Source organism: Contarinia nasturtii, unplaced genomic scaffold, assembly GCF_009176525.2.
Source record: "Contarinia nasturtii isolate CC-2019 unplaced genomic scaffold, AAFC_CNas_1.1 Cnas_scaffold_350, whole genome shotgun sequence".
In the NCBI taxonomy this organism is placed as follows: Eukaryota; Metazoa; Arthropoda; class Insecta; order Diptera; family Cecidomyiidae; genus Contarinia; species Contarinia nasturtii.
Genome location: NW_022197705.1, coordinates 2,401,695 through 2,428,297, shown reverse-complemented (window position 1 = coordinate 2,428,297; position 26,603 = coordinate 2,401,695). Strand labels below are relative to the sequence as shown.

Genomic DNA, 26,603 nt, shown 5'->3' with positions numbered 1-26,603 from the left:
TTTAAGTGCCCAACACTCATACGTGCTTAACCGAAAAAGAGATATGGCTAATTATTAACATTTTTGCAATCGATGGTGTATGTAGTGAGCTCAATTTTCTTAATTAAATTGGCGCCGCTGAATGTGTTAAACATGAATTATTATTACGCATTTGGCAGTATGTTAAATGCACATATATACATGCAGTCAGGGTTGTTGTTGATGAAATTGTTTCAAAACAGATTGACAACGGCAATGATGCCGTTTTGTTCAGGTGATCAATTAATTGAATTGTTGACATGTATACAAATGATCAATTTGAAATATAATAATGAATACACTGATGAATGCGGAAAACGATGAAAAGAATTATTTCAGCCCAAATAGAGCAAAAGGCCAAATCGTTTGTTTTTTTTCGTTTGACATTTAAACTTCAGTATTTGTTTTGATGCATGCACGGAGACAAGTTGACGTTGTATACGTATGTCTATATCATTTAAACTACATGTTATGTATATATTGTCAATTTGTAAGAGAGTGTGAGTAAATGAGAAATGGCTATTTGGTTTATTTTGATTTTTTTTTTATTTAACACATTCCGAATTACGTATTTATTTGCAAAATCGTTGATGGTCGATCGTTCAAAATAAATGTGAAGTAAATGTGTGAATATAGAGACGAAGCGATTTCAAAACTATCGTAGTAGATTGGAATGGAATGTCAAACAAAACGCATGCACCAATACATCGTTAGAATAGGCGAAACATCACATTCGAATAGGTGTGTGATGTGCATTTCACATAGTAAGATGTAAATACAGAGCGTAAATTAAACAGAGAGTAGTGTGATCGAACGAGAGAGAGAACGAGTGAGTGAGAGACGGAAAAAAAGAAATAATACGAATACACCTAAGCAATTACAACAGAGCATTCACTTCAGAGCATACGAATGATTTTGACGGGAGTGGAATTTTTGTTTTTGCTCCGAATTAATTCAGTAAAATAAAGAACAGGAAAAAAACACATCGAATTAATTAAATTATTTTTTGCTATTTTGCCATAATTTCTGTCCAATATTTTTATTCGAAAATTGTCGAATGGAAAAGCCGCAGAGTATTTGGCAGAAGTGTGAAACGGGAAAAGTGTGCTTTTTTAATTATATGAATTGTGTTATTAGCAATTTACGAGCATAAATTAAATTCGCTGTGGTGTTTTCTCTACACATATTTTTTTTTGTTGTTGTTGCTATAATATCAGTTGTGTTAAGCAGTGCGATGTGATTGAATCAAAGAAGAGAGAAAAAAAACTCGAGCAAACAATGATAATTTATCGCACGAATTCCAAACGCAATTACATCCTCCGGTTCATTAATTGCACAATAATAATAAGTATCATCGATTCTGGTGAAAGAACTGATTTGTAAATCAACAATAACGAAAAAAATTAATAATAAAATTTTGTTCGAAAATCGGGCACAAAAGAGAAGCGAATTGTTTATACAGAAAACGATAGATGTGAATGCTCTGTGTTTAACACACATTGTGTTTAGTTTGACAACAATTGAATCATATCACATAAAGACTGAGAGCGAAAGAGATAATGTAGTGTATGTTCCGGATTTGGGACGTTTTAAAACAACGTATATCGCTAAGGCAACAACAGTTTACAAGTGATTTGGAACGTGAAAGAGTGTTTTTTTTTTTATTTGTGTGTTGATCGATTACGGAGCCCGTATGAAAAGAGGATTTATGTTGAATTGTGGCAAGAAAAAGTATCTAAATAAAAGTGACATATCGAATGTTGCAAAGATGGCGGAAGCCATTGACGATGATATTAACAATAGCAACAATAAGTCGAATATTGCTGCTGCTGTCGCCGTTGCCGCTGCTGCTCAAGTCGCAAGCAATAGCGGTAATGGTGATATGAGTTTTGTGAGCAACAACCACAGCACCAATTGTAATTTGAACGGCAATCAAAATAGCAGACGATCAATGCATCGATTCTCATGTTCGCGATGCTGCAATGACATCTTCAACTATTTGATGCGATTTCGTGCTAGTCCAGAAGAGTTGGAACAACGATACAAATCTCGCGAAATCGACAAATTTTTGGAAAAAGATAAACATACATTCCGACGACAGGTATGTTAACATGCTCACTTTCCAACTTCAATTATAAAAAAAATTTCACTCTCATTCATTTGACTGGTGGCTATCATTGGTTGATATCTACTTATATGTATATGGTTGTTTTGATATTCATTTTTCATTGGCATTCTCTTGGTGTTTATTTATTTTGGTTGGAAACAAAACAACAACGAAAAAAAAAATGAAATCAACCATAAACACATGATTAAAGTGTATGACCAGTTGCATGTCACATGTTTTTTTTTTTTTTGATCGCACAAAAAACTAGTTCTTCTCACATCATCGCTGTTCATCTGTAATTTCGCGCGATGTTGAAAAGTGAAAAAAAAAATATCACATTAATAACTTTTATCACAACGATTTGTATTATTATTATTTTTTCTTTTGCAAAGCAAGTACACTCTTGTTTTATTTGTTTTATTATTCATATATGACTCATTCTCTGCTTGGACACAGTAGAGATGAATTCGCTGATATGACAGTACTTTTGATTTTTGTGTTGATTTTCTTCTTTTTTTTTTCTCTTCACACGTCAATGAAATTCGAGTGAACACGACGAGAGAGATAACTTTTTTTTGTTTATTTGATTGAAAATGATAAATTATTTTAGGTGAAATTGTTGTTACTGGGCGCTGGTGAATCTGGAAAGTCAACGTTTTTGAAACAAATGCGAATTATTCATGGCATTAAATTTGAGCCCGAACTAATGCGAGAATATCAACATGTAATTTATCAAAATATCGTACGAGGTATGCAAGTATTAGTCGATGCCCGTGAAAAATTGGACATTGTATGGGAGAATCCAACATCGGAATTGGCGGCGGAACGTGTGCGTAAAATTCTCCATGGAAACGAATTGGACGCTGAATATTTTGAAGAATATGCACCCACAGTGAAAATGTTATGGCAAGACAGAGCTATTCGAAGGGCATATGATCGTCGAAGAGAATTTCAAATCGTATGTGCTTTTTGTCATTTCTTTTCATGTTCGATTTAATATTAATAATTTAAAAAAAAAATCCCTTCAATTTCCAGAGTGATTCAGTAAGCTACTTTTTCGATGAAATCGATCGAATAGCAAAACCAAATTACGTTCCGTCCCAAAAAGATATACTGCATTGTCGAAAGGCGACAAAAGGTGTTTATGAGTTTACAATTAAGATCAAGGTAAATTTAAATTGAATCTAAATGAAAATGGGGATTGGAAACTGATTGAATGAAAATGAATATTAATCTATAAATTGGTGTATCATTTACAGGACATTCCGTTCGTGTTTGTAGATGTGGGTGGGCAACGAACTCAACGACAAAAATGGACAACATGTTTTAGTTCGGTGACATCAGTATTATTTCTTGTGTCAACATCGGAATTTGATCAGGTTCTGGCCGAAGATCGGTAAGTCACCATTTTTATCGTAGCATCAATACAATCGAAACTAATCAGTGTTTTTTCTTGTCTTCAAATAGGAAAACAAATCGTCTGGAAGAGTCGAAAAATATATTCGACACCATTGTAAATAATACAACGTTCAAAGGAATTTCAACGATATTATTTTTAAATAAAACCGATTTGCTAGCGCTTAAAGTACGAAATCCAGAGACTGATATACGTTGGTATTATCCACAATTTACAGGCAACCCGCATTCAATACTAGACGTTCAAAATTTTATACTCCAAATGTTTATGAACACTCGACGAAATACTCACACAGCCATTTATCATCACTTTACCAATGCCGTCGACACGCAGAATATTCAAGTGGTTTTTAATTCGGTGAAAGACACAATCCTAAAACGAAACCTATCAGCGCTAATGCTCCAATAGACCACCCCCCCGTATACGAGAATAGTCTAGCCCGCGTGATTTTGATTGTTATTGTCACGCTCTCGACTATAGCATCGGCTTACGATTTAGAAGCGCCAGTGACGCAATATATATCGAATTCCTAATCGTTTTATCTTTGTTTTGATAATATTTTTTTTTGCGTCTCCGGAAACCAACCGAGATGATATCATAAAATTACGAGAGAGAGAGAAAAAAAAACATTATCTCAATATGAACTATGCAATTCACTCATTCGTTATTTTCACATTTGGAATATGCATTTTCCTCTTGCAAAAATGGAAATTACCTGCGCGTTATCACCATCTACCGTTTTTTTAAAGAAAAAAAAATATTGTCTATTTTTATACAGATATTTTTGTTATGATAATTTTTAAGTTGAAATAAGTGAAAAGTGTAGCCAAAAAATTTTTTATTTTGAATCTGCAGATGAACACACCATTTATTTCGTACATGAAATAATTGGACTCGAAATATGAAAGTATTCTTTGGGTTTTTTTTTCCAAAAAAAAAGAAAAGATAAAAAAAACAGTTTTTTTAAATTGTAAATTCAGAGTCAGAACCAATATTAGCTTTAAGAGGTAATTCGGCCTGAGTTTTTTTTAAATTCTCCTCTGTATATTCAATACTAATGCTGTATACAACATTTTGATATGAATTTATTCACACTGAGAAGGAAAAACAATCAAAATATTATGGAAAACTCGAATTTCGCTCTAACAGTATTTAGACTTAAGTTCTAATTTAAAACTGAAACCGAAAAGCAATTTATATAAATATTGTAAAAATATACGCACACTCATTAAACGATATATACTAAATGACCTTTTATTGATCTGTGTGACTCATTTTTTATTTTGACACTTTGAACTCGGGGTCCGGAAGTGAAAATAAAATAAAGAAATCTAATCAGAAAGCCTGGCTTAATTGACGGTAACTCATTAGGTATACCAGTATGCAATACTATTGTTATTTTCGATTTTCGAAAGAAGATACTCGACGCAATTAGGGTTCTCTTACGTCGTTACTTCCATATAGTTATCTAATTGCTTTGTAATGTACACACCAAATTGATAGTGGGGATTCGTGCTATTTTTGCCATAACAGTTCACTGATCATGTTTGCAAAATTTAGTCGATACAGATAATATTTTACAAGTAAGTCGTTTAATTCAAGTTGGCTGATATTCAATGGATCGTATTACCTATTACATATTTGCATTGCTTGTGTTTGCATCGCTAATAAATTGCGATGATTTGAAAATGCAAGCAAATAATTCGTCTTCAGTAAATAAATCGGACAAACAAAGTCTAATCGATCTCTTCATCGATTTATTTGGAATTTATCATGGGTAAGTTAAGGTGTTTCAGTGCAATCAATAAAATAGAAATCGGGGATAAATCAGCCGTTTAAAAAAAAAATACAATTTCCCTTTGGTTTCCATAGCGTTTTGCCAAACGACGACGAACGAAGTAATAGTGTACCATTTGATACGGATAGTCCAATCGATCCACATATTTCACGTGTTATTCAAGAGATTAGTCTGAAGCCAGTTATTGCACCTTATCTTGGTAAGTATCTAGTCTAATCAACTAACTCTAGGCCATGTCTTACTTGCACCATATCCCACTGATTGCACCATACCTTCTATTTTTCTAGAACCAGTTCGAACTTACATAAAAAGAGCGTACAAAACCTATGTGACGCTCACTCCAGAAGTGAAATTAGGCCAATGTAAGTTACTGGAGCTACTTTCGTAGTCCGTCTTCAGTCAATTTTTTTTTGCTGTGACATGAACAAAATCCTACATTTTAAAATTGACAATTAAACATTTTTTCAAAGGTGTCGTCAAACATTTTTACGTCCAATACCCCAGTATCTTTCGATTTTTTCGAAATAACACATTAAGGAAACATATTGATCGTGTTTACAATTTTTTGGTGCAATGGATAAGAAACCTTCTAAAGATATTGTTTCCATTGGAGATTGAGCAAAATACATCACAAATTGGACCAAAAGTTGCTAATAAAAGAATTAAAATGCCACCACAAAGTTTGGCCAATACACCATCGCAACCGAACTACAACTACTACTATCCAAGCAGTTTAAATCCAACGGTATATAGTTATCGAAGTAAACGCCAGACAAATGCGGCCCAAATTACCAATAATAAAATGGAGTCAGAAGCGCAAATTGATATGATGAATCGAAGGATTTTAGAACGAGAAGCCGATGACTTATTCAACATGGATCAAATGTTATGGAAAAATTTTGGTCTCGATGATCGTTCGATAAAAAAATACTCAATGGTGTATTGCGGCAAAGAATGGATAACCGGTTTCTTTAATCGATTCGTGAAAAATGTTATTTTGAGCTAAATTTGTTTCCAAATAATGTTTCCTCAAAACATCATTCAAAATTATCCTTCGTAACCTGTGCAGCAAATCTAATATATATTACATATTCGCTTTAACACTAATTGATTCATACTCATAATTAAAACATTATAGAATAAATCTGTTTTTATTTTAAATTCCTATGAAGAAAAAAAAATAGTACATTTCGTATATTTTCTTTTATCGGCTGTGTAGCGTTTCGTGTATGATGATAATAATCACATCTCTTTTTAAGATTGCATTCGGTTGATTTGTAAAATGATATAAAAAAAATTATGTTCACGTGTATTTATTGCGTATTTATGGCATTTTTACGAACCGTCGGCAATTTTAAAAAGTTTTTTAATTTGTTGAATGTTCGGGATAACTTCATCGATCCATTCCGGATCGATTTGTGTAACAGTTCGCATGTACGTTTTTCCAGTGGCCACCAATTCGGTGAATAATATATACTCTGCATTTGATTTGCCACTAAGTACACTCGACGGATGAATTTTGGCACGCTGACGATTTGTTAGTGTCAAATAATGATTGTCACGTTGCTGAAATTCCGCAATGTTTATAAAAAGACCCGATAGAAGACACTTTCTTAGCTGAAATCGGGATGGAATTCAATATATGTTTGTTTTTTTACCATTTTTTTATTCGAAAATATAGAAAATGTTAGTAAATTACCTGATCAAATTTATTGCCACAACTTGCGATTTCCAAATCGAAGCGATTGCATATTTCTTTCAGTTGATTTCGAACTTCTTGTGCATAGGCTAAGTTGCGCGTATTCAGGAAATTTTCATGACACCATGTTTTGGGTCGTTCAGTTTTCACATATGCTTTGAATACGTTCAACAGCGTCAAGTGATCACCAAATTCATTTTCAAATTTTGCATGAGCGGTCAATGCATCACCACGTCGATCAGTGTCATGAATGTTATTTATGAATATTTCTTCGCCTGATAAAAGTGCCACAACACTGAGAGCCTCTTCCAAACAACCATACGATGGTGCGGTGAGTAAGATCTTGCTATATTTTGGATCAAGCGGAAATTTGGCCATCTTTCTACCTAAGGGGAGAATCACAAAAGAAAAGAATTAATTGGAAATAATCGATAAGTAATCGACAAATCTTTCTACCCATTTCAGTTAATTCAGTTCGTTTTCCCGAACTTACAGCACCCAATGCAATCAGTTGATTCAAGGCCAGTTCAATTGATTGCGGTTGTGGTGAATCAATAAAATCAAATTTTCGACAATCAATATCGAGCGACATCAATTGTAGCACAGTCGTTGCAATGTTGCTACGCAATATTTCCGGTGTTGTTGTTGTTGGCATTTGTTTGAATTCTTTGAATGTATATGCTCGGTAGCAAAATCCTTCCGATTCTCGTCCAGCACGACCACAACGTTGCCACGCTTGATCTTGGCTAATTTTTTTCACTTTTAGTGTATCCATGCCGGTTTTTGAATCATAAACTCGTCGTTTCACAACACCGCTGTCGATTACATATTTTATGCCCGAAATTGTTAACGACGTTTCGGCTATGTTTGTACTCAAAATTATTTTGCGCTGATTTTGCGCTGATGGCACGAATACATCCATTTGTCGATTTTGCGCCAGTTGCGCATACAATGGATAAACACGTAAAGTCGGACCTTTTAAACTATTTGACTGTGCGAAACAACAAAATTAACATTTTACACAAATGAATGCTGAATTTTATAGTGTTACCTTAATCATTGCCTTAATTTGATGTGCCATCCCTTCGATTTCTTCTTGACCCGTTAAAAATACCAAAATATCATGACTGAAATGAATTGCATGTGTCATTAGTGTTGGAAATATAGCCCAAAGAGATATTGATCATTAATTACTTTGGTGGTGCTGTCTGATGGATTGTGAAAACTGTGGATAGAACTGCGTGCAAATAGTCACTTTGTGGTTCTTTAACGTGCATAATTTTCACAGGAAATGTTCGGCCCTGGAGGTAAACAGTTTTACAATTGTTGAAATAATTGGAAAAATGGTCGACATCCATTGTGGCCGACATAATAATTATCTAAAATCGAAAAAAAAAACACAATAGAACGACATTAAAACATTTGTACACGATTAAAATACCCAAAAATACCAATGGGAAAATACCTTCAATGGATTCTTATTCAATGCTATTCTTTGTCGCTGAGCATTTTTTACTAAACCAAATAAAATATCCGTATTTATTGTACGTTCATGAGCTTCGTCCAGTATTATGGTGCTATATTGTAGTAATAGACGATCCGACATAGCCTCTCGCAGCAATGAGCCATCAGTCATAAAACGAATTTTTGTTTTTTTCGATGTAACATCTTCGAAACGCACCGTATATCTGTATGAATGAGTACCCAAAAATTCTTCAGTCAACCTGGATATTTCCAAAAGCAAATGAATACAATATTTACCCGACTGTTTCGCCAATTTTACATTTTAGCTCTTTACTAACACGTGTTGAAATACTGATAGCCGAAATACGTCGTGGTTGTGTCACAGCAATGGCATCTTGTCCGATTTGAAGTAGAAATTGAGGTATCTGTGTCGTTTTTCCTGATCCAGTTTCGCCAATAACTATTAATGTATTACATTTCTGTAAATATCGCAATAATCTAAAAAGAGACAAATTTTGAGTTTTTTATATTTTGCTAATTAAATTCAAGATTGTGGTTATGTATACATACTGCTCTCGTACAGCAAATATTGGCAATTGTTTGCGTTGCGTTTGAATATTATCAACAGCGGTCTTGGTAGTCACCGTTCCATTTTGTGTGGCGTTTTGTTTTGGCGATGGATTCGAAAGTTTCGGAACATTTGATAAATGCGGTTTCTTTGCTTGTGGTACTGCATTTGCAGAGCCATAGGAAAATTTTCGCTTTAAACTGAATGGGCTAGATTCAGACACATTTGACTTGTTTTTATCAATTATCGAATATTTAGAATCCATTTTATTTAAACTATGATTCTTATCTACGTAAAAATTTGTCGCAAAAATAACTTAAAGTCGGTGCAAAGAGCAGGCTACATAATTCACGTTTAACAAAAACATACACAATGTGTGAAACAAGTCAAATAAAATGTGCGACATACTGTGTGACATTGACATTTTACTACTGTCACACTAGAATACAGATGGGATTTTTTAAGGTAGGTAATGCAGACGGCCGATGGCGATTTTTTCAAATTTTTTGCATGAATCCATTTTATACCCACACACCATATGCATTTTCTGCAGAAGATGATGAATCTTCTGTGTTATCTTCTATTTTATGTGTTTTGTTGCATTTTCTGGCATATCTTCCTATGTATCAAAACAATTTGATAAGAATTTTTGGTGCACATATAAAACAATTGCAAACCAATCTCCATTTCTTAAGCGCATCAAGACGTGCCCAGAAATGATTGTATTCAATATTTGGTGCCCAGAAATGATTGTATAACGATGATGTTGATAACAAGGCCATGCGCAATCAAATGTATGAGAAAACTGCTGATCAAATTAAAATTTTCGTCGAGACTATTAAATTCGATATCGACCGTTCTCCGACTACCTCGGATAGGATCGGATCGGTGGTCGGACTCTTTCTGTGCTCGGAGCTCGGACAAAATTTAATACATAATTTATGTGAACTGATGAAAAATGAATGGGAAGTTGTTGTATCAGGAAATAAATCATGTAGAAAACTCCATGTTCCACTTTTATAGACTCAAATTCCAAGTTGATTTTTTATTCTGAACCAATCAGAACTTAAAGTTGGCGAATTTCGTCGAGCATCCAATCAATACCGAATTCCGAAAAAATCCGATGACGAAATCATTACGACGCCGACCGTTCTCCGACCATCTTCGGTTCGATAGTATTTAAATCCTTCACTCAAGTAGCAGAAACTTTAATTTATGAAATTGTAGCCATTTAATAATGCCATATTATGCATAGCCTCAAAACTTTTCAAAATAAGTTTTTTTTTTCAAGCAAATAAAAAAATAAATAGAATCCATAGCTGTCCACGAACACTAACGAACGAACCGTTCGTTCGTTCGTAGAATATTTTTTGGTCTTTTTGTTCGTTCGTTCGTTCGTAGAATCGTATTGCGTTCGTTCGTTCGTTCGTAGAAAATGAAATGTTCGGATTGTTCGTTCGTTGTTCGTACGAACAACGAACAACGAACACGTTCGTTCGTTCGTAATTTATGAAAATTTATTTTCTCAAAATAAACAAATATTGTGATACTAAATGTAAATTGGAAAAACTTTAAATCTTTTTTTCCCGCTTTTCCGATGGGAAATCGTGAAAATAAGCAAAATTGACTCCCGTAAGAAAAAAAAATTTCACTTTTTTTGTGTATTATACCCAGTCTCCGAGAGTTTCATATAAGGTTGCCATGTGACAGCAGAAAGACAGTCGAAAATATTAAAAAAAAAAAATTCGTCTTTTCGACCGTCTTTGTGCTGCTACATGGCAAGCTTATATGAAACTCTCGAAGACTCGGTATAGTGCACAAAAATATCGAAAACATTTTTTTCTCTTTTTTCTTGTATTATACCCAGTCTGAGACCCAGTCAGTCCAGATTTTTTTTCAATATTTTCGACTGACTTTCTGCAGTTACATGGCAACCTTATATGAAACTCTCGGAGACTGGGTATAATGCACAAAAAAGTGAGAAAAAAATTTTTTCGTACGAGAGTCAATATTTTGCTTATTTTTCACAATTTCCCATTGGAAAAGCGGGAAAAATCAATTTAAGGTTTTTCCAATTTACATTTAGTATCACAATATTTGTTTATTTTGAGAAAATAAATTTTCATAAATTACGAATGAACGAACGTGTTCGTTGTTCGTTGTTCGTACGAACAACGAACGAACAATCCGAACATTTCAGTTTCTACGAACGAACGAACGAACGCAATACAATTCTACGAACGAACGAACGAACAAAAAGACCAAAAAAATATTCTACGAACGAACGTTCGTGGACAGCTATGATAGAATCTTTCGAAAATATTTTACTGTTTACGCTTCATCGCTTATTTTTCTACTTTTATCAATAACCATGGTAGAAAAATCTATTGATAGTCTCTATAAACTTTATTGACACGTAGTGAGTTCGTTCCAAGCGATAATTTTTTCACTGGAATTTAAGATATTTGGAATAAGATCTTGGAAAATCTGAGTGCATTATAAAAGAGCTTACCTTTAGTCATCAAGTGTCACCCTCATCAAGTTCCAAAAATGAAACAAAAATATTAATATCAAATATGATTCCATTGATAAGGTTTTCATTTTTCAAGCATTTCTATGTTCATCATTGTATACTTTATTCGTCTGTTGTTATAATTTAAGTGACTAAAGAATAATACTTATGTTTTATTTGCGAAGCACAAAATGGCCAACACAATAGCAAAGCATATTTCAAATTGTGCAAGTATTTGAGTAATATGTTGAAATTGAAACATGCTTTGGTGGTGGGCTTCAGATCTTCGAAATAGTATCAGCCATAAAATTTCATTCAATCTCATTGCCAATATTGGTTTGTTTTAAAAATTTGTTGTGCCGTGCATTTTGAACGATCCATTGTAAATGTAAAATGTATATAGTTAGTCACTACGCTGTGTAAACATTCTTGTTTTTATGAACTTCACGAATACTAATCAAGTTTAAACACTAGCCAGTCCAATGGCAACACCTCCAGTAAACCCAACCAAAAATATGTGCAAATTGTTAATTTTCGGCCCACTGTCGTCTCCAATGAATGCTGCGTACCATTTCTTAGCTTTCTTCTGGTTTTTCTTCAATGTGCTTTCGGCTTGGTCGAGTTTGCGATCAACATAACGTTCGGCCTGCATAAAGAGAATTACAATTTACATTTCAGTTTTATGACACCAGATCTCATAAAATATATTGATTTTTTATTCATAAAATGATAATAAAACACAAATTAAGAAGCAAACTTAGACAGTTTATTGAGCAATGAAGTCATTTTTAATTCATAAGTTTGGATAATTGATTCTTTGAAGAAGTTAAGTGTTTGATGGAAATGATCTCATTGTCAATCATGAAATAAATGGTAAATTCAATTGATTCTAATTTGAGTTTCGTTTTGGTTGGGTTTAATAGTCCAGAAAAATCTTTTAAAAATGAAATGGAAACAGCTACAATGTTAACGCTTTTTCTCGGCGCGCGCGCGTGCTCTCAATTTGGCTCGTTATGATAAAAATTGATATTACGATGATATTCCCAACAAAAAACCTCCCAAGAATCCGGTTGCTGTTGGTACATTATTTCTAATATAATATTCAGCCTAGAAATGTGCAGAAAATTGCATTGTTTTACCACTTCAAACTGACTTCCAGATTCTAAATTCTACTAAAAACTAATCTTTGTGCAAGCCAACAAAAAACAAAGAGACTCGGTCACTTTTAAAGCATTGCTCACCTTTTCCATCCATTTTGGTCCCTCTCCCGTAAGTTTTTCCTGCACTTTGTCACCGGCTTCATCAACCTTCCGATAAAGTCGGCTCCAATCGATTTTTATGATTCCTTGTTCATTTGCTACTTCTAACAAAATGATTGCGCCACCAATTGTAAATGCTGCCAAACGACCAACTTTTGCCGAAGCAAAACCAGTTACCCTATATCACATGACAAAAAATGGTTTGAACAAAAATTTGTATGAGGTCATTCGATGGTGATATAACGACTTACCATCCAGAGGCAGCACCAATTAGGATTTGTTTTGTCGCCGATTGTTTACTGACATCAGCCAAAATCTTGTCCAAACAGCTTCCAGCGTTGTTCGATGGCATCTTTTTGCTTTCCTTTATTTCTACATGAAAACGGTATGAAAAACAAATACATATCAAATGAAGCAAAAAAAAAAACAATGACATCATAGCACAGATGTCCAATGGATGGAACTATTGTTTATAATACTATATATATGAATATTTATTAGAGATAATTTTTTTCATTTTTGGCACACACTTCAATGACATACATAGAAATAACATGAACAAGTTATTATTTTGAATGTATACCGAGATTTTTTCTTTCATTGGCATGCGATTTTAGTCACTTTTTTGTTTAGACATTTTTTGCGTCTATTTTAATTGATTGTGTCATTGTCATTGAAAAAGACGCCAAATGTATTCAAAAATGCTTTAGATACATATTATTCAAGTTGAATGTATGTAAAATGTTCAAATTGAAATAAAAACAGCAAAGGCCACTTACGCTTTCTCCAAATTAGCAATAATCGATTAATCGAGTAATCGTGGTTCGAGTAATATTCGCAGTAGAAAAAACAATGAAAATTGTTTAGGTATATACCTTTTCACTTTGACAAATTCGAAATGACAAACGCAAAGAATATCGCATTATATAGAAATGAAGTTATACACATTTACTATTGCAGTACTAGATTTTATGGCAAATATATTTACAGCAGTATTTTGAAGGTGTAGTTTTGAAATTTTCCGCTTCTGAGTTCAAAAAATTATCTCGTACGTGGATTAAAAAAATGAATTCTAATTTTGAAAAATGTTTTATTGAATGATGTTACAAATTTCTCAATGGCATTTTCAAAATCTACATTTTATTGTAAATTCAAATAGAAATGGCTGTTTTTGGTGTGATTACTGTGTTAAAAATTAATTTCAAAGAAGAAAATTAATGATTGATTTCCAAAATTAATTTTATGAGAAATGATCAATTTTCTACTTTTATATGAATTAGACAGTATGATAGGAGAAGTTAATTCTGATGCAAACATTAATGTTTCAACAATAAATGTAATACGTGTGCTCTGCATCAAAAGTATTTTTTTTCATTATTCATTCAAGATCTCAATAGTTATATTCAGGAGTAGGTAATCCAAGGCCAAAGACAGGTACTTTACTCCAAGCCTCAACCAGTAATTCGTTTCCTTTGTATCCGGATCTAGTGGTATTTAGACTGCAATTTTTCTGGAAATACGTATTTGCTGCGAGAACCACCTTAAATTTTTTTAGCAGCGGTCTCGGTTGTCATATCAAATCAACATTGACGCCATTCTACCTCAAAATCATCTTCTCTTCAATTTTTTTTAAAAAGAATTTGTTTTACATTCTTCAAAACAATTAGATAAATATGAGAATAATTTTGATAAAATATTATTTATATTTTCGTCACAGTTTAATAAAACAATGAAATTGTTAAATTGCAAATAATGTTGTGAAATATTTAGCACGCCGAGAATCCGCCTTCAATTGGCAATTGTACTCCGTTTATAAAAGATGATTGGTTGCCAAGAAAGAAGAGAATTGGATCGACAACTTCACGTAATTCAGCGAAACGGTACAATGGAATTCTGCTCCAAAGTCCTTCAGCCTTAGTTTTATCGCTCCAAATGAAGCGTCCCATTTCTGTCATGCACGCAGTTGGATTAACACTATTCACACGAATATTTCGTGCTCCAAATTCAAGTGCCAGAGCACGGGTCATTGCATCAACGCCAGCCTTGGATATATGATATAAAGAATGTTCGGGGAATGCTCGCAATCCAGCCAACGATGAAAGATTCGCAATGCTACCGCCGTTTTTTATTGAACTTGATAGAACTTGTGTTATATTGAACACAGCTTTAACGTTGATATTCATCACTCTAAAAAGAAGCCATAATACAATTTTCTTTCTTTTTCTGTCTCTTTTAAATCTAAATCGGCAAGCAACTTACTTATCATAGTCATCTTCTGTGAGCTCTTCAAATGGTTTGCAAATGGTAATTCCTGCATTATTAACTAAACCATCGATTTGTACATTTTTAAAAGCTTCTGTTAAATGTGTGCGAGCATAACTCCAACTGCTCAGGTCTAACGATAGAGTAATGACATTTGAATATGTTTTTAAATCGTCCATCGGCGACATATCAATCGCATACACTGTGGCTCCATATGAATGGAGACGTTCGAGAACTTCTCTTCCGATACCTTTTCAAACACAAAAAAAAAATTAAGTAAAAAAACAGAAACAAAAAGTTGTTGTGAAGTCGCAGTTACCACGACCGGCACCAGTAATAACATATGTTTTGCCTTTGAAGTCCTGATCCATTTTATATTTAGAAGAGAGCAGAGGTTGAAATTCAGACTAAACATTTTTAATGAAATCTCAACGAATTTATACCCGCTTCGAACAAATACGATGCATTTGTGAAAACTACGCTTGCAATTTTACACTTGCCAACTTTTGTTTACTTCAACTTATTTTTAAATAAATTATCAACCATTTTTCACTCTGATTTATTTCATGCTAGATAATATTCGGTAATTTTACTGATATTTCAACGTCCATATAAAGATTATGAATATTACGTACATTATAAAAGTCAAAAGATCACACCCAATCATCGTCATATGTGTGTGACATAAGAAAATATCTCTTTTTGTAGTAGAACAGTTTATTTTCATTCTTCGTTCGTTCGTTGGAGAGAGAGCATATTGTTTCTTTTTTTGTGAGATCACTTTACTAAAACGTTTTCCATTACGTATTTGATTTGAATTTTAATTGCTGAAAATGACTGAATACTTTAAAAACAAAACAATCGTTGTTACTGGCGCCGGACAAGGTAATACACAGATTAAGGCAAACCAAACGTAATTTGATTAATTAAATGTCATTTCGATGGAATCGATAAGTAAATAGAATAGAATAGATTGTTTTAAACAAAGTTAATTTCTTATAAGTTTGGCGAAAAGTGAAAAATAATTTTTCAAAACAGTTTTCTGTTAGAAATTTGACCGCATTAGAATAGTATCTTTTGATCTACAAGCTTCAAAGCAGATTACTTTTATGGAAATCTCGTGCAAAATTTGTATTTGTCATAATATTTTTAAATTAATTTACAATGGTTTTTGTTTACATCCTATATTTTGAGCAGAGAACATGTTTTCAAAAACCCGCCCCATTGACCCTTTAATCATTGATTATTTTTAGCTTTATCAGCGCAAAATAGCACGATAACCAAAATAACACATAAGTAACGCGATTTTTTCTATAAATTAATTTTCGCAAAGGAATCGGCAGAGACCTATGCAAACGCCTGGATGCGCTTGGTGCCACGGTTTATGCGATTTCACGTTCTGCTGGGCCATTGACCGAATTAAAAGCAACAAATCCTCGCATATTAACAGTGCCACTTGATTTAAGTGATTGGTCAAAATCACGAAGCGAGCTCGTCAATGTGTTCAAGGGTGTGAAAATCGATGGTTTGGTCAACAATGCTGGTATTGCTATTTGCAAACCAGTCACCGAATTGAGTGAACAGGATTTTGATGAGTGAGTTTATTTAAATGGCTTCATTTCGCATATCAATCAATACTTATTTGGCTTCATTTTTTCTACAGTACGATGAACGTTAATGTCAAGGCTGTTTTCAATGTAACGCAAACGCTACTGCCGAATTTCAACGATGGAGGCAGTATTGTTAATCTGTCATCATTGGCTGGTTTACGTGCGTTCGCCAATCATGCAATTTATTCAGCATCGAAAGCCGCTGTGGACGGTTTAACCCGGGCTTTTGCACTTGAGTTGGGACCACGTAATATACGTGTCAATAGTGTTAATCCAACAGTAGTTCTTACCGCAATGAGCATTCCCAATTGGAGCGAACCAACCAAAGCTGAAAAAATGAAGAGTCGCATTCCATTGCATCGTTTTGCTGAACTTAATGAAGTCTCTGATCCGATAATCTTCTTATTGAGCGACAAAAGTTCATTCATAAACGGCAACAGTTTGCCAATCGAAGGTGGTTGTTGCGCATGCTAATTTTTTGCAAAGATTATATTCATAAAGTGGGGAAGAAATGTCGAACTCAATGTTGAAGAGGTCAACTATAAAACAATAAAAGAAATTATTTTCAAACGGAAAATTTTAATGGATTTTTATGATAATTTTTGTGTAATGTTCAGTTCCTATCTGAAATGTCGTCAAGTCACCATTTATATTTATGACTGGTATATAGTCTTTTGATACTGATAAGTCTCTTGAGTTTCTTTTGATATGTTTATTTGGAATATGAAAAAATGAACACATGATATTCGTAATTGAACATTCCGAATGAGAATTCCAATTCACTTTTAATAGATAATAAATGTTGTCATAAATTTCTTTTCAAATTTTATTAAGTACCACAATCGATTTGAACATTTTATGAACGACGACCATAGAGGATAATAAAAATTTTGTATAAATTGTTTGCTAAAATTTATAGTTCGAAATGTTCGAATTCATCATCGGCATTACCATCGATGATGTCGGGTATTCTCTGACTTTGGTCACTACGTTCAATCAATGGCACAAGACTCAATCCGGTCCAATATACGCGGCACACATGAGTGAGAACAAAGAAAAACATAAACAATGCCACATCCCGCAATACCTTATTCAATAATTGAACCCATTTCAAGACAATGTTTACTTTCGCCGGCGATATTCCAGCCAACATGAACAAAACATTTATAATACCATTTGAATTTGACTCGTGCTGACGTAAAATGAAAATTTCAGCAATTTCCCAGAGAAGAAAAACAAGAAAAACATTCCAATGAAATGGTGTCAGTAAAATAAATAAATAGGTTAACACTGCCAATAGACCGATGTGAATTTTTGTGTTGAGAAATTTTTGTAATGGTGTTTCAGGTACTTTTGGTTGTTCATTGGTGTTTAAATTTCCGAAAAATGCATTTGGTCCAGCCTCGCCACCACCCATATTTCCAAACTGTGCAAACGCAGCAAAAGTATTTGAATTTGCTTGGCCCGAATTTTGTTGTTGTAATGTATTGAACAGCTCGAAAAATTGCTGACGATCATCGATTGAACCCATACCGTCAACAGCACCGAACAATTCGGGTGGGAATGGTGGTGTGGTTTGCGGTACATAGACGTCTCTTTCTACTTCTGGATCGGGGTAAATGACTTGTTCCTTGGGTTGTGTTTCAGTTTCCTTGTCTAAAATTTAAAAAAAATCACCCCCGGTAAATATCGCGTCGTTCCGAATTGTACATTTCTTTTAACTTGAATTGAGCCTACCTGTCTTTTTATCGTCTTCATCTGTGTCCTCCCGGCCAGTGATTCGTGAAAGGCGGCTTTTGGAATTTTCCAAAATTTTTCGACGACGAGCCTCACGACGAGCGGCTGCAATGTCATCGTTGGTCGGTATTTCATTCGTCTCCTTTGTTTCCATCGTTTCTGAACTAGATTGATTTTGAATTTTTCGATTTGTCTTGTTTATCTGCTAAATTTACGGTGTACGGTACGAAAATCGAAATATGATATTTTTTTTAGTATGAAAAAAGGCAATTTTTCACAAAATACATAATGTATGTGAATGACATTTGTAAATACACCTATTTTGACATTCATTTTTTTGTTGGAGAGAAATGAACTGTCAATTACTTTGTTGTACTAGATTAGTTCCATCACATTGTCTATGTGTACAGTCATTTATTTCAGGGTGATTGAACTTGGTTTTCTATTAAAATGCATATTTTTATTCAACAATTTCATTATCATACATTTATTTCACAGACGGCAAATTTTTTCGAAGAGAAATTAAAATTTATTTAAATGCAGCTATTCCGGTGCAGGCTCTGCCAAGAATCAAAGCATGAATATCATGAGTTCCTGTAAATAAATATTATCATTCTCATTAGACTACGTACAGCAAAAGTTTATTATTATGGATTGTTTTTACCTTCATATGTGTTGACCGATTCCAAATTCATGAGATGACGAATAATGTGATATTCATCTGAAATTCCATTAGCTCCAAGCATGTCTCTTGCGTTGCGTGCAATATCCAATGATTTACCGGCATTATTCCGTTTAAGCAGTGATACAAGTTCGGGTGTTAATCTAAAAGAGACGTGGGTGCGTCGAATAAGTGACAAAAATTTGGCAATCATAAGTGGAAAATTACTTTTTCTGATCCTTAAGTCTACCAGCCTGGACACATCCATTGAGGCCAAGCCCAATTTCTGTCATCATATCGGCGAATTTCTTTTGAATCAATTGATTTGCTGCCAATGGTTTATTGAACTGTTTTCTGTCCAAGGTATAATCTCGAGCAATTTGTAAACATGACTCAGCCGCGCCTAGTGCGCCCCAAGCAATTCCATATCGAGCATTTGTCAAGCAACTCAATGCTCCTTTGAGCCCCTCAACGTTGGGCAAAACATTTTGTTCCGGTACACGCAAATCTTCCATTAATATCATTCCGGTGGCCGATGCACGCAATGAAAATTTTCCATGAATTGTCGGTGTAGACAAACCGTCTGAATTTTCTAATCTATCAATGATAAAACCACGGACTTTCTTATCTTCACAGCGTGCCCATACGATGCAAATATCAGATATTGGTGCATTTGTAATCCATGTTTTGCTTCCATTCAAAATGTACGATTTTGTTTTGCTGTCGTATTTGGCGTTTGTTTCCATGCCGGCAGGGTCGGATCCATGATTTGGCTCTGTTAATCCGAAACATCCAATCAATTCACCTTTGGCTACGAAAAAAAGAAATAATTTAGCGGTCAATGCTGCTGGAACTCAATGGAACTAAAGTAATTGTACCCATTTTCGGTAGATATTTATTCTTTTGGTCTTCGCTGCCGAAATCATAGATTGCACCCATAGCCAGCGAACTTTGAACACTCACAGCCGACCGATATGCCGAATCAATTCGCTCGACCTCACGAGTTATTAAACCATATGCAACACTAGAGATGCCTGCACAGGTATAGCCCTTTATTGTGCCTCCAAGTACACCGAGGTTTCCCAATTCAGTCATTATTGCCTTATCAAACACTTCAAAGTATCGAATAAGTTGACAACAATCAAAATAAATTATTTTGAATAGAATTTAAAAACAAAATCTTACCTTCATTTCGATTTGCCTCTAATATTCTGGGCATCAAATTCTCCTGGCAATACGATCGCATTGTATCCCGAATTGATCGTTCATCTTCGGTCAGATTCGATTCCAATTGAAATGGATCTTGCCAATCAAAACCATCTATATCAAGAATTTAATCGAATAAAATTACGTTTAATAATATATTCAGTACGTTTGTCATAGATAGATAAGACATGATAAACTTCAATGAGATTATTCGTATATTTCATAAACAACTTGACTTGACTATTTACTAAACACTTAAAATATTTTCGCATCGTATGTTTCACAAAAATCATGGATCACATTTTATTGATAACAATCTGTTGTGGCATTAATATTAATGGCAATAACATGACAACACACCTTTTTTCTAAATAAATAAACATATACGACTATAAATTTTGTCATGAGTTACGATTCGTATCATGAAAATTCAAACTTACGTTTTGCAGCTGATGAACTGAATAATACTGTAAGAGAAAGTAGCTAGTTAAGGATAAATATTATTTATCAATAATTTGGATTAGGAAAATATTGAATTCGATTTTTTGGGTGTTATGAAAAGGATACGGCGTTGATGGTGTAGAACATTTTTCGGAACACCAGATTTTATATTACATAAAACTCTCGCAAAAACCATTTTTTATTTCGATTTAATTTGGATTTTGATTTTTTTTTTAAATTCAATTGTCGTACACAAATCTTAGCAGCAAAATGAATGAAAATACCTCCTCAGTCAACAACTCTCGTCTGATTGACTGAACGTGAACTAATCTTATATATACGAGTATGTATCACACATGCGTAACACTTGTGCTGTCATCGGATTTGATTACGTATGTGTATCATGTTTATTATTGTTCTTTATCAAATATTTCAAGCAAAGTATGCTCAGTAAACTTAAAATTTTCTCATGACGTTGTTCCCAACAAATAATGGAAAATAACGTAATCGAAATATTTGTAATTCAAAAATTCCGCCCAAAATAGAATGAAGAAATATTTCCATCATAAATTTCAATGAATCGGAACGATCATGAAAATGTTAAATTCAGCCCCCTAGAGTAGCCTGTAATAAAGATGTCTGAAAATGAAAAAAAAAAACACACGCTCGCCTTTATTTGATCAATTATGTTCAGTTTATTTATTTATTGATTTTTTGTGTGTTTTTTGTTTGTTTGTAATTTAAAAACTCGGTTGATCATCATTTAAATATTGTATTAAGTTTTCCTTATCTAAACGCATTTCTTCTCATTTTTTTTTACTGTAGTAGTAATGTTCTTCCGTTTATTTTTATTATTGTAATATGCAAATTTATGATAAATTATGTCTAATTCTAGAACACGTTGTTTGATTAATTCTTTCTCCGTTGTCTGTAATTTGAAATTATTGTGTGTATGTGGTTTTAATTTTATTAAATACATATAATAGTAAATATCTGGATTAATTTTTATTTTTTGTATTTTTTTTCTTTATCTCGATTCATATGTTATACCTAGAAATTTGTTTAATTTACACATGCAACACATAAATAAAAATGATTTATGTAATTTCTTCATCTTCACATTATCAAATATTTTCATACATTTTTTTTTTCGTACTAATAATAATAATAATAGTCGTTATTTTCACAGTTTAATAATATTAAATTGTTGTTTTTTCAATTAATTTTTTGTTGTTGTGTATGTGTATTTTTTACATTATAAATTTAGTAATAAATTTATTATAGGAATTCCTAATTCATTTATATTCGCGATGTAATATCTTCACGAATTTGATGTCATTCAATTTTATCTGTTTTTCTTTTTAATAAATCCTCCTAAATTCCTAGAACGTTTCATGTGCAATTTGTCACACAAAAACGAGAAATAATATTCACCGAAATAAGTAATATTTTCGTAAAAAATATATATACCTATTTACAAACAAGGCAAAAAAATATCTAAAAAAAGAAATAAAATAAATGATAAACGAAATAATAAACTATGTTACATAGTGAATTCAATTTGCCATAAAAATAGGACATTCATTTCATTTTTATGATGTTGCAACAATCTTGGTGTGTAGCAGAAGCATTTATTATTCGGCTCGGTAGTGATTCTAATCAATGCAGATAAACAGTAATGCATGAAAAATTGTTGAGCGTTTTCTCAATTAAGCCAAATATTTTCTAAGTAAAATGATCGCATGAATTCAAGAATTAACATCGAATTCACAAAAGGCCAATCTACATATTGCGTTTAAAAAGACTTTATAAATCCATGTTGGGTAAGTGTTATGGTAGCATCGAAACGAAATACGTAGCATCTGATTGAAAGATTTGGCTCAAAAAGGTAATTCGATTTCTGTCGTCTCTCATATAACAATATTCTCTTCATAGCAAATGGTCTTTAACTTTTATTAGCATTGAGCACAATTCATTGATTGAAAAAAAAAAAAATCAAGTCTGTGGTGTTGAATTTAGGTAAGTTATTCAACTTAAGATTAATTACTTCTTCTGAATGAAGAGATCGTCCATGAAAATGTGGACGGAAAAAAATATATATGATGATTTGTTGAAAGCAATGATGATGAAAAAACATTAAAACACAATATGAAAATCCAAAGAAAATAAATTCAATCAATCAGAGTCTCTCAATTTACACTAGAAAGAAACAACAAATGAAGGAATTGTCAATTTAAGAAGAATTTGTTGAAGTGAAAGGGGTATTTGGACTATGCTGCTCTCATAACTAACACATCACCGGACATATGAAAAATCGTGTATGCTTATTTTATCATCATTATGTAGTATTTTCCTTTATAAGTGAAAACAAGTAGAAAATGACACATTATTTTGAATAAATTCCCGTTTTTGTTGTGGTTGTCTTGTAACATTTCTATTGTTCACAGTATAACTGATCTAAGTATTAGGCTAAAATTGAAATTGATTTTAAAATTGATGCAAATTATAATTGAGTCTTCCATTTGCTGATTCCGTCACTTGCAATCATTGCATACATTCGCTATTATAATTGCTTTTACATATTTATAGATATATCGGCCGCTGTTTTGTCAATTGCTTATTATAAAACTGTTAAAATATTTGCTCACGTTTATTGTGTGTCATTATCATTTTCCATACAATCATATTAGATATTCGTTTTTTGCTTGAAACAGAGTTGCTTGTTTTTAGTTTTATCAAAAAAATGTCGGCGTGTTGTGTGTTTAAACTGTCTCTCTCTCTCTCTCTCTCTCTCTCTCTCTCTCTCTCTCTCTCTCTTGCTGTGTGTATCTTGACCAGTGTCCTAATTTCTGTGTGTGTTTGTGTGTTGTATGGGTATTTGTTTGAGTTATGTTTGTAAAATACCGCTATAAAATCGCATTCCAGCTGATGTTCCGTAATGTAATTTGTGATTGAGTGATGGCACTGTTTAATTATTCCACTGTTTATCCTGTTCCAAAATGACAGTATGCCAGCTGATTCAGTTTGGTGATTTGTCGATTGTAACGTGCTTTAACGACACTTATTGTATGTCATTTTCATTTAATTTATGATTATGCTAACACATAGTATGCTGAGTCCCCATTTCTAGTAGATCTTCTGAAACGATTATTTGTTCACAACGGACGATGACATGTGTGTGATTGAATCTGTAGTTTTTACACCAATACTGCCACCGCTGCCGCCGCCTCCACCACCACTTCCATTATCTAATTCGGTTGATTTCAGCGTATCATTCACTAGAGTTGAATTGTAATCCAATTTATAAATTCCACGTGTTACATCTTCCATTGATGCCTCTTGACACTCTTGTCCAGTGTGTTGGCTCGAACCACAATTAAAACACGATGTATTCGGTTTGGCATTTTCGTTGGCCAATAAAAACGGTGAAACCATTGCATTTTGATTTGTTTTCGATGACAGACTAGTTAACGTTGGTAAATGTTGCATCGTTGGTACAACCGTGTGTGTTTGATTGCATGTTGATGGGGGTCGTGTTAATGGTAAGGCCGTTTGTGGCATATACGCAAATGTTGACGGAAGTTGATAGATCACATCACCATTTGGTTGCATATGGTATGATGGTAATCGATACGATTGTACCGCCGATTGTGGTACTGCCGACGTTGTTGTATTCGGTGACAGTATCGCCGATCGATTATTCATTGGTAAATGTTGTTGTGTGTATGGATATGTTTGGTTCATTTGTGACTTTTGCAATGGATGTGTTGGCTGTGCATACTGTTGAAATAAAACTTGTGGACTTGCAATGCCAATTGCCTGTATGGGTGCAGGTGAATTGATGGTTTGCATTGTTTGTGGCGTCGGTTGTGGCGGCTGTGACTGTGGTATCGTTTGTTGTGATTGTGACTGTGACACATTCGGCGGTGCAAGTACAATTTCGCTACTTAATGCGGCCGATGCAGGTATCTGTGGCATTATATGTGTATAAAGTATTTGTTGCGGCGGCTGATGCTGTGCAGACACTTTATGTCGCGACGATAATTTCGGATCACCACGAACTTTAAATTTTTTATTACTGCTACTATTACTACTGCCACTTATGCCCGAATTCGATATATCTGTATTTAATGGCGTATCCGGCGGTGTGGAGTCTTCAATTGATTCACCTGAACTAATTGATTCACTTTCTGATTTGCGCATTATTGGAATTCCATCACTATGTACATAAACTAAATTATTATCAACCAAACTAAGATTTTGCAGTGAATACGTTAGATTCGTTGCACTGCTTGTATTAATATGCTGTTGTGTGGCAGCCTGTGCCTGCTGCTGCTGTTGCTGTTGTTGTTGTTGACTTGACCGGGATGCAGTAAAGGAAGCCACATTTGGCGTAGTCGTTTGACATACATTTGCAATGTTATGATGAAAACCTGGCTGCACACCCTCAGCATAAATATGATGTGGTGCTATGTTTACGACCTCACGATGTATAATCTTATTTTGAGAAGAAGAAAAAAACGAACAGAAAAACGAATGGACATTTTTATTAACGAGCAATTAATTGTCAAGGAAAGTCAATTTGGCTTACCTGAGGCCCGCGATTCTGGTCAAAAGCCACCTGAGTCACGTTTCCACTTGGATTTGGAATTGCAAACATAGGCATAATTTGTTCACCTTGAACATGTTTCTGTGAATACACAATATTCGATGATGAGCTGGAATTGGCTTCGTTAACGGATTTTGTGTGTACATTATCAACAACTGGAACATCTGCATACGAAATTTCTGGATTTCCACTCAAGATGCTATTATAAATTTCACCGCATTTCATACGTTGTTCAAACGAAAACACCGGATGATTGGCTGCCATTGTATAGACCAGAAGTAATTCTTGTAGTGCATCGGCTTTGGCGCGTTTTAAAAACTCATTATTACTCCACGAACACAAAATATTGAACAATTCATTGACACAAGGTCGATTACAGGCTCGGATCAACGCAAAATACAATGCCATTTTTCGTCGAACTTTTATGTCGGATGGATCGCATAATTGTGACGAGGCAATTTCTTGTGACAATTCATTGGAATTATTTACACGTAATTCGATACCGCGAAGCTCTTTCGAATCACGTCCGCCCAGTTCCTCTAAACATGTGCCCAAAAATCGTAGCTCAAACGGCAGACACATATTCAATAAAGTACACATGGCATCTATCCGCTTATAACTTTCAAGTTCCTTGAACCAAAGCGCGACTTCTTCTTTACACACCATTGTGAGGAAACATTTACAAATTCAACGAAATTATTCCAAAATAATTTTCTCAATTTCGTCGTCGTCGTCGTCGTCGCCTTTTAATTGTTGTTGTTGTTGTTGCAATTTTAAAAATGTTGATTTGCCAAACGAGCTACACTTTTTTGTTGCTGTTTGTTTTCTTTTTTCGTGGCTCTTTCTCACTTACTCGTTTACACACATACAGTTGTTCAATCGTCTTTGTTGTCGCTTGCCTTTTGATATGTGTGTAAAATAGGGAAAAAAATTGCAACACGTTTTTCGCTTTTTGTCACAACTAATTATATCCGAACGAGAATCATTTCCATCGAACCGTGTACATCACCAAATCAATTAAAAGCTTCATTAACTTTTAATAATTCGAAAATTTGCTTGCCGATAAGTGCATTTAGCAAATATATGTTTCACTCTAAAAAAAAATTAATTGAATTTTTATACATATAGAATATATATATATATATCTATATATATTAACAAAAAAGTGTGTAACTCTCAAATGTCACTGTCATCAGCGGAGCCCGCTGCATACATATATCGGTGTGGAGAACGCA

At 33.8% G+C, this 26,603-nt stretch overlaps 9 protein-coding genes across 11 annotated transcripts; 3 read left to right on the top strand and 6 right to left on the bottom strand.

Moving 5' to 3' along the window:
- Window positions 1–798: 798 nt before the first annotated feature.
- Window positions 799–4,793, top strand: LOC116338299 (guanine nucleotide-binding protein subunit alpha homolog). Its single transcript, XM_031763441.1, has 5 exons — window positions 799–2,119; window positions 2,736–3,083; window positions 3,161–3,292; window positions 3,385–3,521; window positions 3,593–4,793. The coding sequence occupies exons 1-5, from the start codon at window positions 1,712–1,714 to the stop codon at window positions 3,948–3,950; spliced, it is 1,383 nt and encodes a 460-aa protein (XP_031619301.1). The 5' UTR covers window positions 799–1,711; the 3' UTR covers window positions 3,951–4,793.
- A 291-nt stretch (window positions 4,794–5,084) lies between these two features.
- Window positions 5,085–6,409, top strand: LOC116338302. Its single transcript, XM_031763444.1, has 4 exons — window positions 5,085–5,319; window positions 5,415–5,539; window positions 5,628–5,702; window positions 5,811–6,409. The coding sequence occupies exons 1-4, from the start codon at window positions 5,159–5,161 to the stop codon at window positions 6,344–6,346; spliced, it is 897 nt and encodes a 298-aa protein (XP_031619304.1). The 5' UTR covers window positions 5,085–5,158; the 3' UTR covers window positions 6,347–6,409.
- Window positions 6,410–6,464: 55 nt separating this feature from the next.
- On the bottom strand, window positions 6,465–9,459 carry LOC116338297 (ATP-dependent RNA helicase DHX33). Its single transcript, XM_031763437.1, has 8 exons — window positions 9,074–9,459; window positions 8,801–9,001; window positions 8,505–8,727; window positions 8,234–8,418; window positions 8,091–8,166; window positions 7,496–8,030; window positions 7,040–7,425; window positions 6,465–6,957 (listed from the first exon to the last, which is right to left on the bottom strand). Exons 1-8 carry the CDS (start codon window positions 9,334–9,336, stop codon window positions 6,676–6,678), a joined length of 2,151 nt encoding a protein of 716 aa, XP_031619297.1. The 5' UTR covers window positions 9,337–9,459; the 3' UTR covers window positions 6,465–6,675.
- Window positions 9,460–11,682: 2,223 nt separating this feature from the next.
- LOC116338003 (FUN14 domain-containing protein 1) lies at window positions 11,683–13,748 on the bottom strand. Of its 3 annotated transcripts, none has more exons than XM_031763020.1 (4): window positions 13,622–13,748; window positions 13,094–13,214; window positions 12,825–13,020; window positions 11,683–12,229 (listed from the first exon to the last, which is right to left on the bottom strand). In XM_031763020.1, the coding sequence occupies exons 2-4, from the start codon at window positions 13,192–13,194 to the stop codon at window positions 12,047–12,049; spliced, it is 480 nt and encodes a 159-aa protein (XP_031618880.1). In that variant the 5' UTR covers window positions 13,195–13,214; window positions 13,622–13,748; the 3' UTR covers window positions 11,683–12,046. The 3 variants fall into 3 exon arrangements, with proteins under 3 accessions (XP_031618880.1, XP_031618881.1, XP_031618878.1); XM_031763021.1 differs by having other exon boundaries at window positions 13,094–13,210; window positions 13,622–13,741; XM_031763018.1 differs by having other exon boundaries at window positions 13,618–13,737.
- Window positions 13,749–14,522: 774 nt separating this feature from the next.
- Window positions 14,523–15,601, bottom strand: LOC116337989 (L-xylulose reductase-like). Its single transcript, XM_031762998.1, has 3 exons — window positions 15,424–15,601; window positions 15,102–15,354; window positions 14,523–15,029 (listed from the first exon to the last, which is right to left on the bottom strand). The coding sequence occupies exons 1-3, from the start codon at window positions 15,473–15,475 to the stop codon at window positions 14,609–14,611; spliced, it is 726 nt and encodes a 241-aa protein (XP_031618858.1). The 5' UTR covers window positions 15,476–15,601; the 3' UTR covers window positions 14,523–14,608.
- Window positions 15,602–15,825: 224 nt separating this feature from the next.
- On the top strand, window positions 15,826–17,301 carry LOC116337988 (L-xylulose reductase). Its single transcript, XM_031762997.1, has 3 exons — window positions 15,826–15,989; window positions 16,438–16,699; window positions 16,768–17,301. The coding sequence occupies exons 1-3, from the start codon at window positions 15,938–15,940 to the stop codon at window positions 17,186–17,188; spliced, it is 735 nt and encodes a 244-aa protein (XP_031618857.1). The 5' UTR covers window positions 15,826–15,937; the 3' UTR covers window positions 17,189–17,301.
- Window positions 17,302–17,514: 213 nt separating this feature from the next.
- LOC116337987 lies at window positions 17,515–18,788 on the bottom strand. The gene is made up of 2 exons (XM_031762996.1): window positions 18,452–18,788; window positions 17,515–18,370 (listed from the first exon to the last, which is right to left on the bottom strand). Exons 1-2 carry the CDS (start codon window positions 18,603–18,605, stop codon window positions 17,628–17,630), a joined length of 897 nt encoding a protein of 298 aa, XP_031618856.1. The 5' UTR covers window positions 18,606–18,788; the 3' UTR covers window positions 17,515–17,627.
- A 97-nt stretch (window positions 18,789–18,885) lies between these two features.
- Window positions 18,886–21,074, bottom strand: LOC116337985 (glutaryl-CoA dehydrogenase, mitochondrial). The gene is made up of 7 exons (XM_031762994.1): window positions 20,886–21,074; window positions 20,759–20,785; window positions 20,298–20,432; window positions 19,991–20,224; window positions 19,341–19,923; window positions 19,116–19,276; window positions 18,886–19,045 (listed from the first exon to the last, which is right to left on the bottom strand). The coding sequence occupies exons 1-7, from the start codon at window positions 20,953–20,955 to the stop codon at window positions 18,981–18,983; spliced, it is 1,275 nt and encodes a 424-aa protein (XP_031618854.1). The 5' UTR covers window positions 20,956–21,074; the 3' UTR covers window positions 18,886–18,980.
- A 2,452-nt stretch (window positions 21,075–23,526) lies between these two features.
- Window positions 23,527–26,488, bottom strand: LOC116338206 (zinc finger CCHC domain-containing protein 2). The gene is made up of 2 exons (XM_031763324.1): window positions 25,351–26,488; window positions 23,527–25,256 (listed from the first exon to the last, which is right to left on the bottom strand). The coding sequence occupies exons 1-2, from the start codon at window positions 26,032–26,034 to the stop codon at window positions 23,907–23,909; spliced, it is 2,034 nt and encodes a 677-aa protein (XP_031619184.1). The 5' UTR covers window positions 26,035–26,488; the 3' UTR covers window positions 23,527–23,906.
- Window positions 26,489–26,603: the final 115 nt, after the last annotated feature.

Excerpts from the sequence above, each read along its gene's own strand:
- LOC116338299 (XM_031763441.1), top strand. The coding sequence starts at position 1,712 with ATGAAAAGAGGATTTATGTTGAATTGTGGCAAGAAAAAGTATCTAAAT. Across the intron at positions 3,084-3,160 it reads GTCGAAGAGAATTTCAAATC|AGTGATTCAGTAAGCTACTT; the intron begins GTATGTGCTTTT and ends TTCAATTTCCAG. Across the intron at positions 3,293-3,384 it reads AGTTTACAATTAAGATCAAG|GACATTCCGTTCGTGTTTGT; the intron begins GTAAATTTAAAT and ends TATCATTTACAG.
- LOC116338302 (XM_031763444.1), top strand. The coding sequence starts at position 5,159 with ATGGATCGTATTACCTATTACATATTTGCATTGCTTGTGTTTGCATCG. Across the intron at positions 5,540-5,627 it reads AGTTATTGCACCTTATCTTG|AACCAGTTCGAACTTACATA; the intron begins GTAAGTATCTAG and ends CTATTTTTCTAG. Across the intron at positions 5,703-5,810 it reads AGAAGTGAAATTAGGCCAAT|GTGTCGTCAAACATTTTTAC; the intron begins GTAAGTTACTGG and ends ATTTTTTCAAAG.
- LOC116338297 (XM_031763437.1), bottom strand. The coding sequence starts at position 9,336 with ATGGATTCTAAATATTCGATAATTGATAAAAACAAGTCAAATGTGTCT. Across the intron at positions 8,419-8,504 it reads TGAATAAGAATCCATTGAAG|ATAATTATTATGTCGGCCAC; the intron begins GTATTTTCCCAT and ends TTTCGATTTTAG. Across the intron at positions 8,167-8,233 it reads CATCAGACAGCACCACCAAA|TCATGATATTTTGGTATTTT; the intron begins GTAATTAATGAT and ends AATTCATTTCAG.
- LOC116338003 (XM_031763020.1), bottom strand. The coding sequence starts at position 13,194 with ATGCCATCGAACAACGCTGGAAGCTGTTTGGACAAGATTTTGGCTGAT. Across the intron at positions 13,021-13,093 it reads ATTGGTGCTGCCTCTGGATG|GGTAACTGGTTTTGCTTCGG; the intron begins GTAAGTCGTTAT and ends CATGTGATATAG. Across the intron at positions 12,230-12,824 it reads GACCAAAATGGATGGAAAAG|GCCGAACGTTATGTTGATCG; the intron begins GTGAGCAATGCT and ends CTCTTTATGCAG.
- LOC116337989 (XM_031762998.1), bottom strand. The coding sequence starts at position 15,475 with ATGGATCAGGACTTCAAAGGCAAAACATATGTTATTACTGGTGCCGGT. Across the intron at positions 15,355-15,423 it reads TATTACTGGTGCCGGTCGTG|GTATCGGAAGAGAAGTTCTC; the intron begins GTAACTGCGACT and ends GTGTTTGAAAAG. Across the intron at positions 15,030-15,101 it reads ACAGAAGATGACTATGATAA|AGTGATGAATATCAACGTTA; the intron begins GTAAGTTGCTTG and ends GCTTCTTTTTAG.
- LOC116337988 (XM_031762997.1), top strand. The coding sequence starts at position 15,938 with ATGACTGAATACTTTAAAAACAAAACAATCGTTGTTACTGGCGCCGGA. Across the intron at positions 15,990-16,437 it reads TGTTACTGGCGCCGGACAAG|GAATCGGCAGAGACCTATGC; the intron begins GTAATACACAGA and ends ATTTTCGCAAAG. Across the intron at positions 16,700-16,767 it reads AGTGAACAGGATTTTGATGA|TACGATGAACGTTAATGTCA; the intron begins GTGAGTTTATTT and ends TTTTTTCTACAG.
- LOC116337987 (XM_031762996.1), bottom strand. The coding sequence starts at position 18,605 with ATGGAAACAAAGGAGACGAATGAAATACCGACCAACGATGACATTGCA. Across the intron at positions 18,371-18,451 it reads TGAAGACGATAAAAAGACAG|ACAAGGAAACTGAAACACAA; the intron begins GTAGGCTCAATT and ends TTTAAATTTTAG.
- LOC116337985 (XM_031762994.1), bottom strand. The coding sequence starts at position 20,955 with ATGGTTTTTGCGAGAGTTTTATGTAATATAAAATCTGGTGTTCCGAAA. Across the intron at positions 20,786-20,885 it reads TGTTCTACACCATCAACGCC|TATTATTCAGTTCATCAGCT; the intron begins GTATCCTTTTCA and ends TTTCTCTTACAG. Across the intron at positions 20,433-20,758 it reads CAGTTCATCAGCTGCAAAAC|ATGGTTTTGATTGGCAAGAT; the intron begins GTAAGTTTGAAT and ends TTCTTGATATAG.
- LOC116338206 (XM_031763324.1), bottom strand. The coding sequence starts at position 26,034 with ATGGTGTGTAAAGAAGAAGTCGCGCTTTGGTTCAAGGAACTTGAAAGT. Across the intron at positions 25,257-25,350 it reads ACCAGAATCGCGGGCCTCAG|ATTATACATCGTGAGGTCGT; the intron begins GTAAGCCAAATT and ends TCTCAAAATAAG.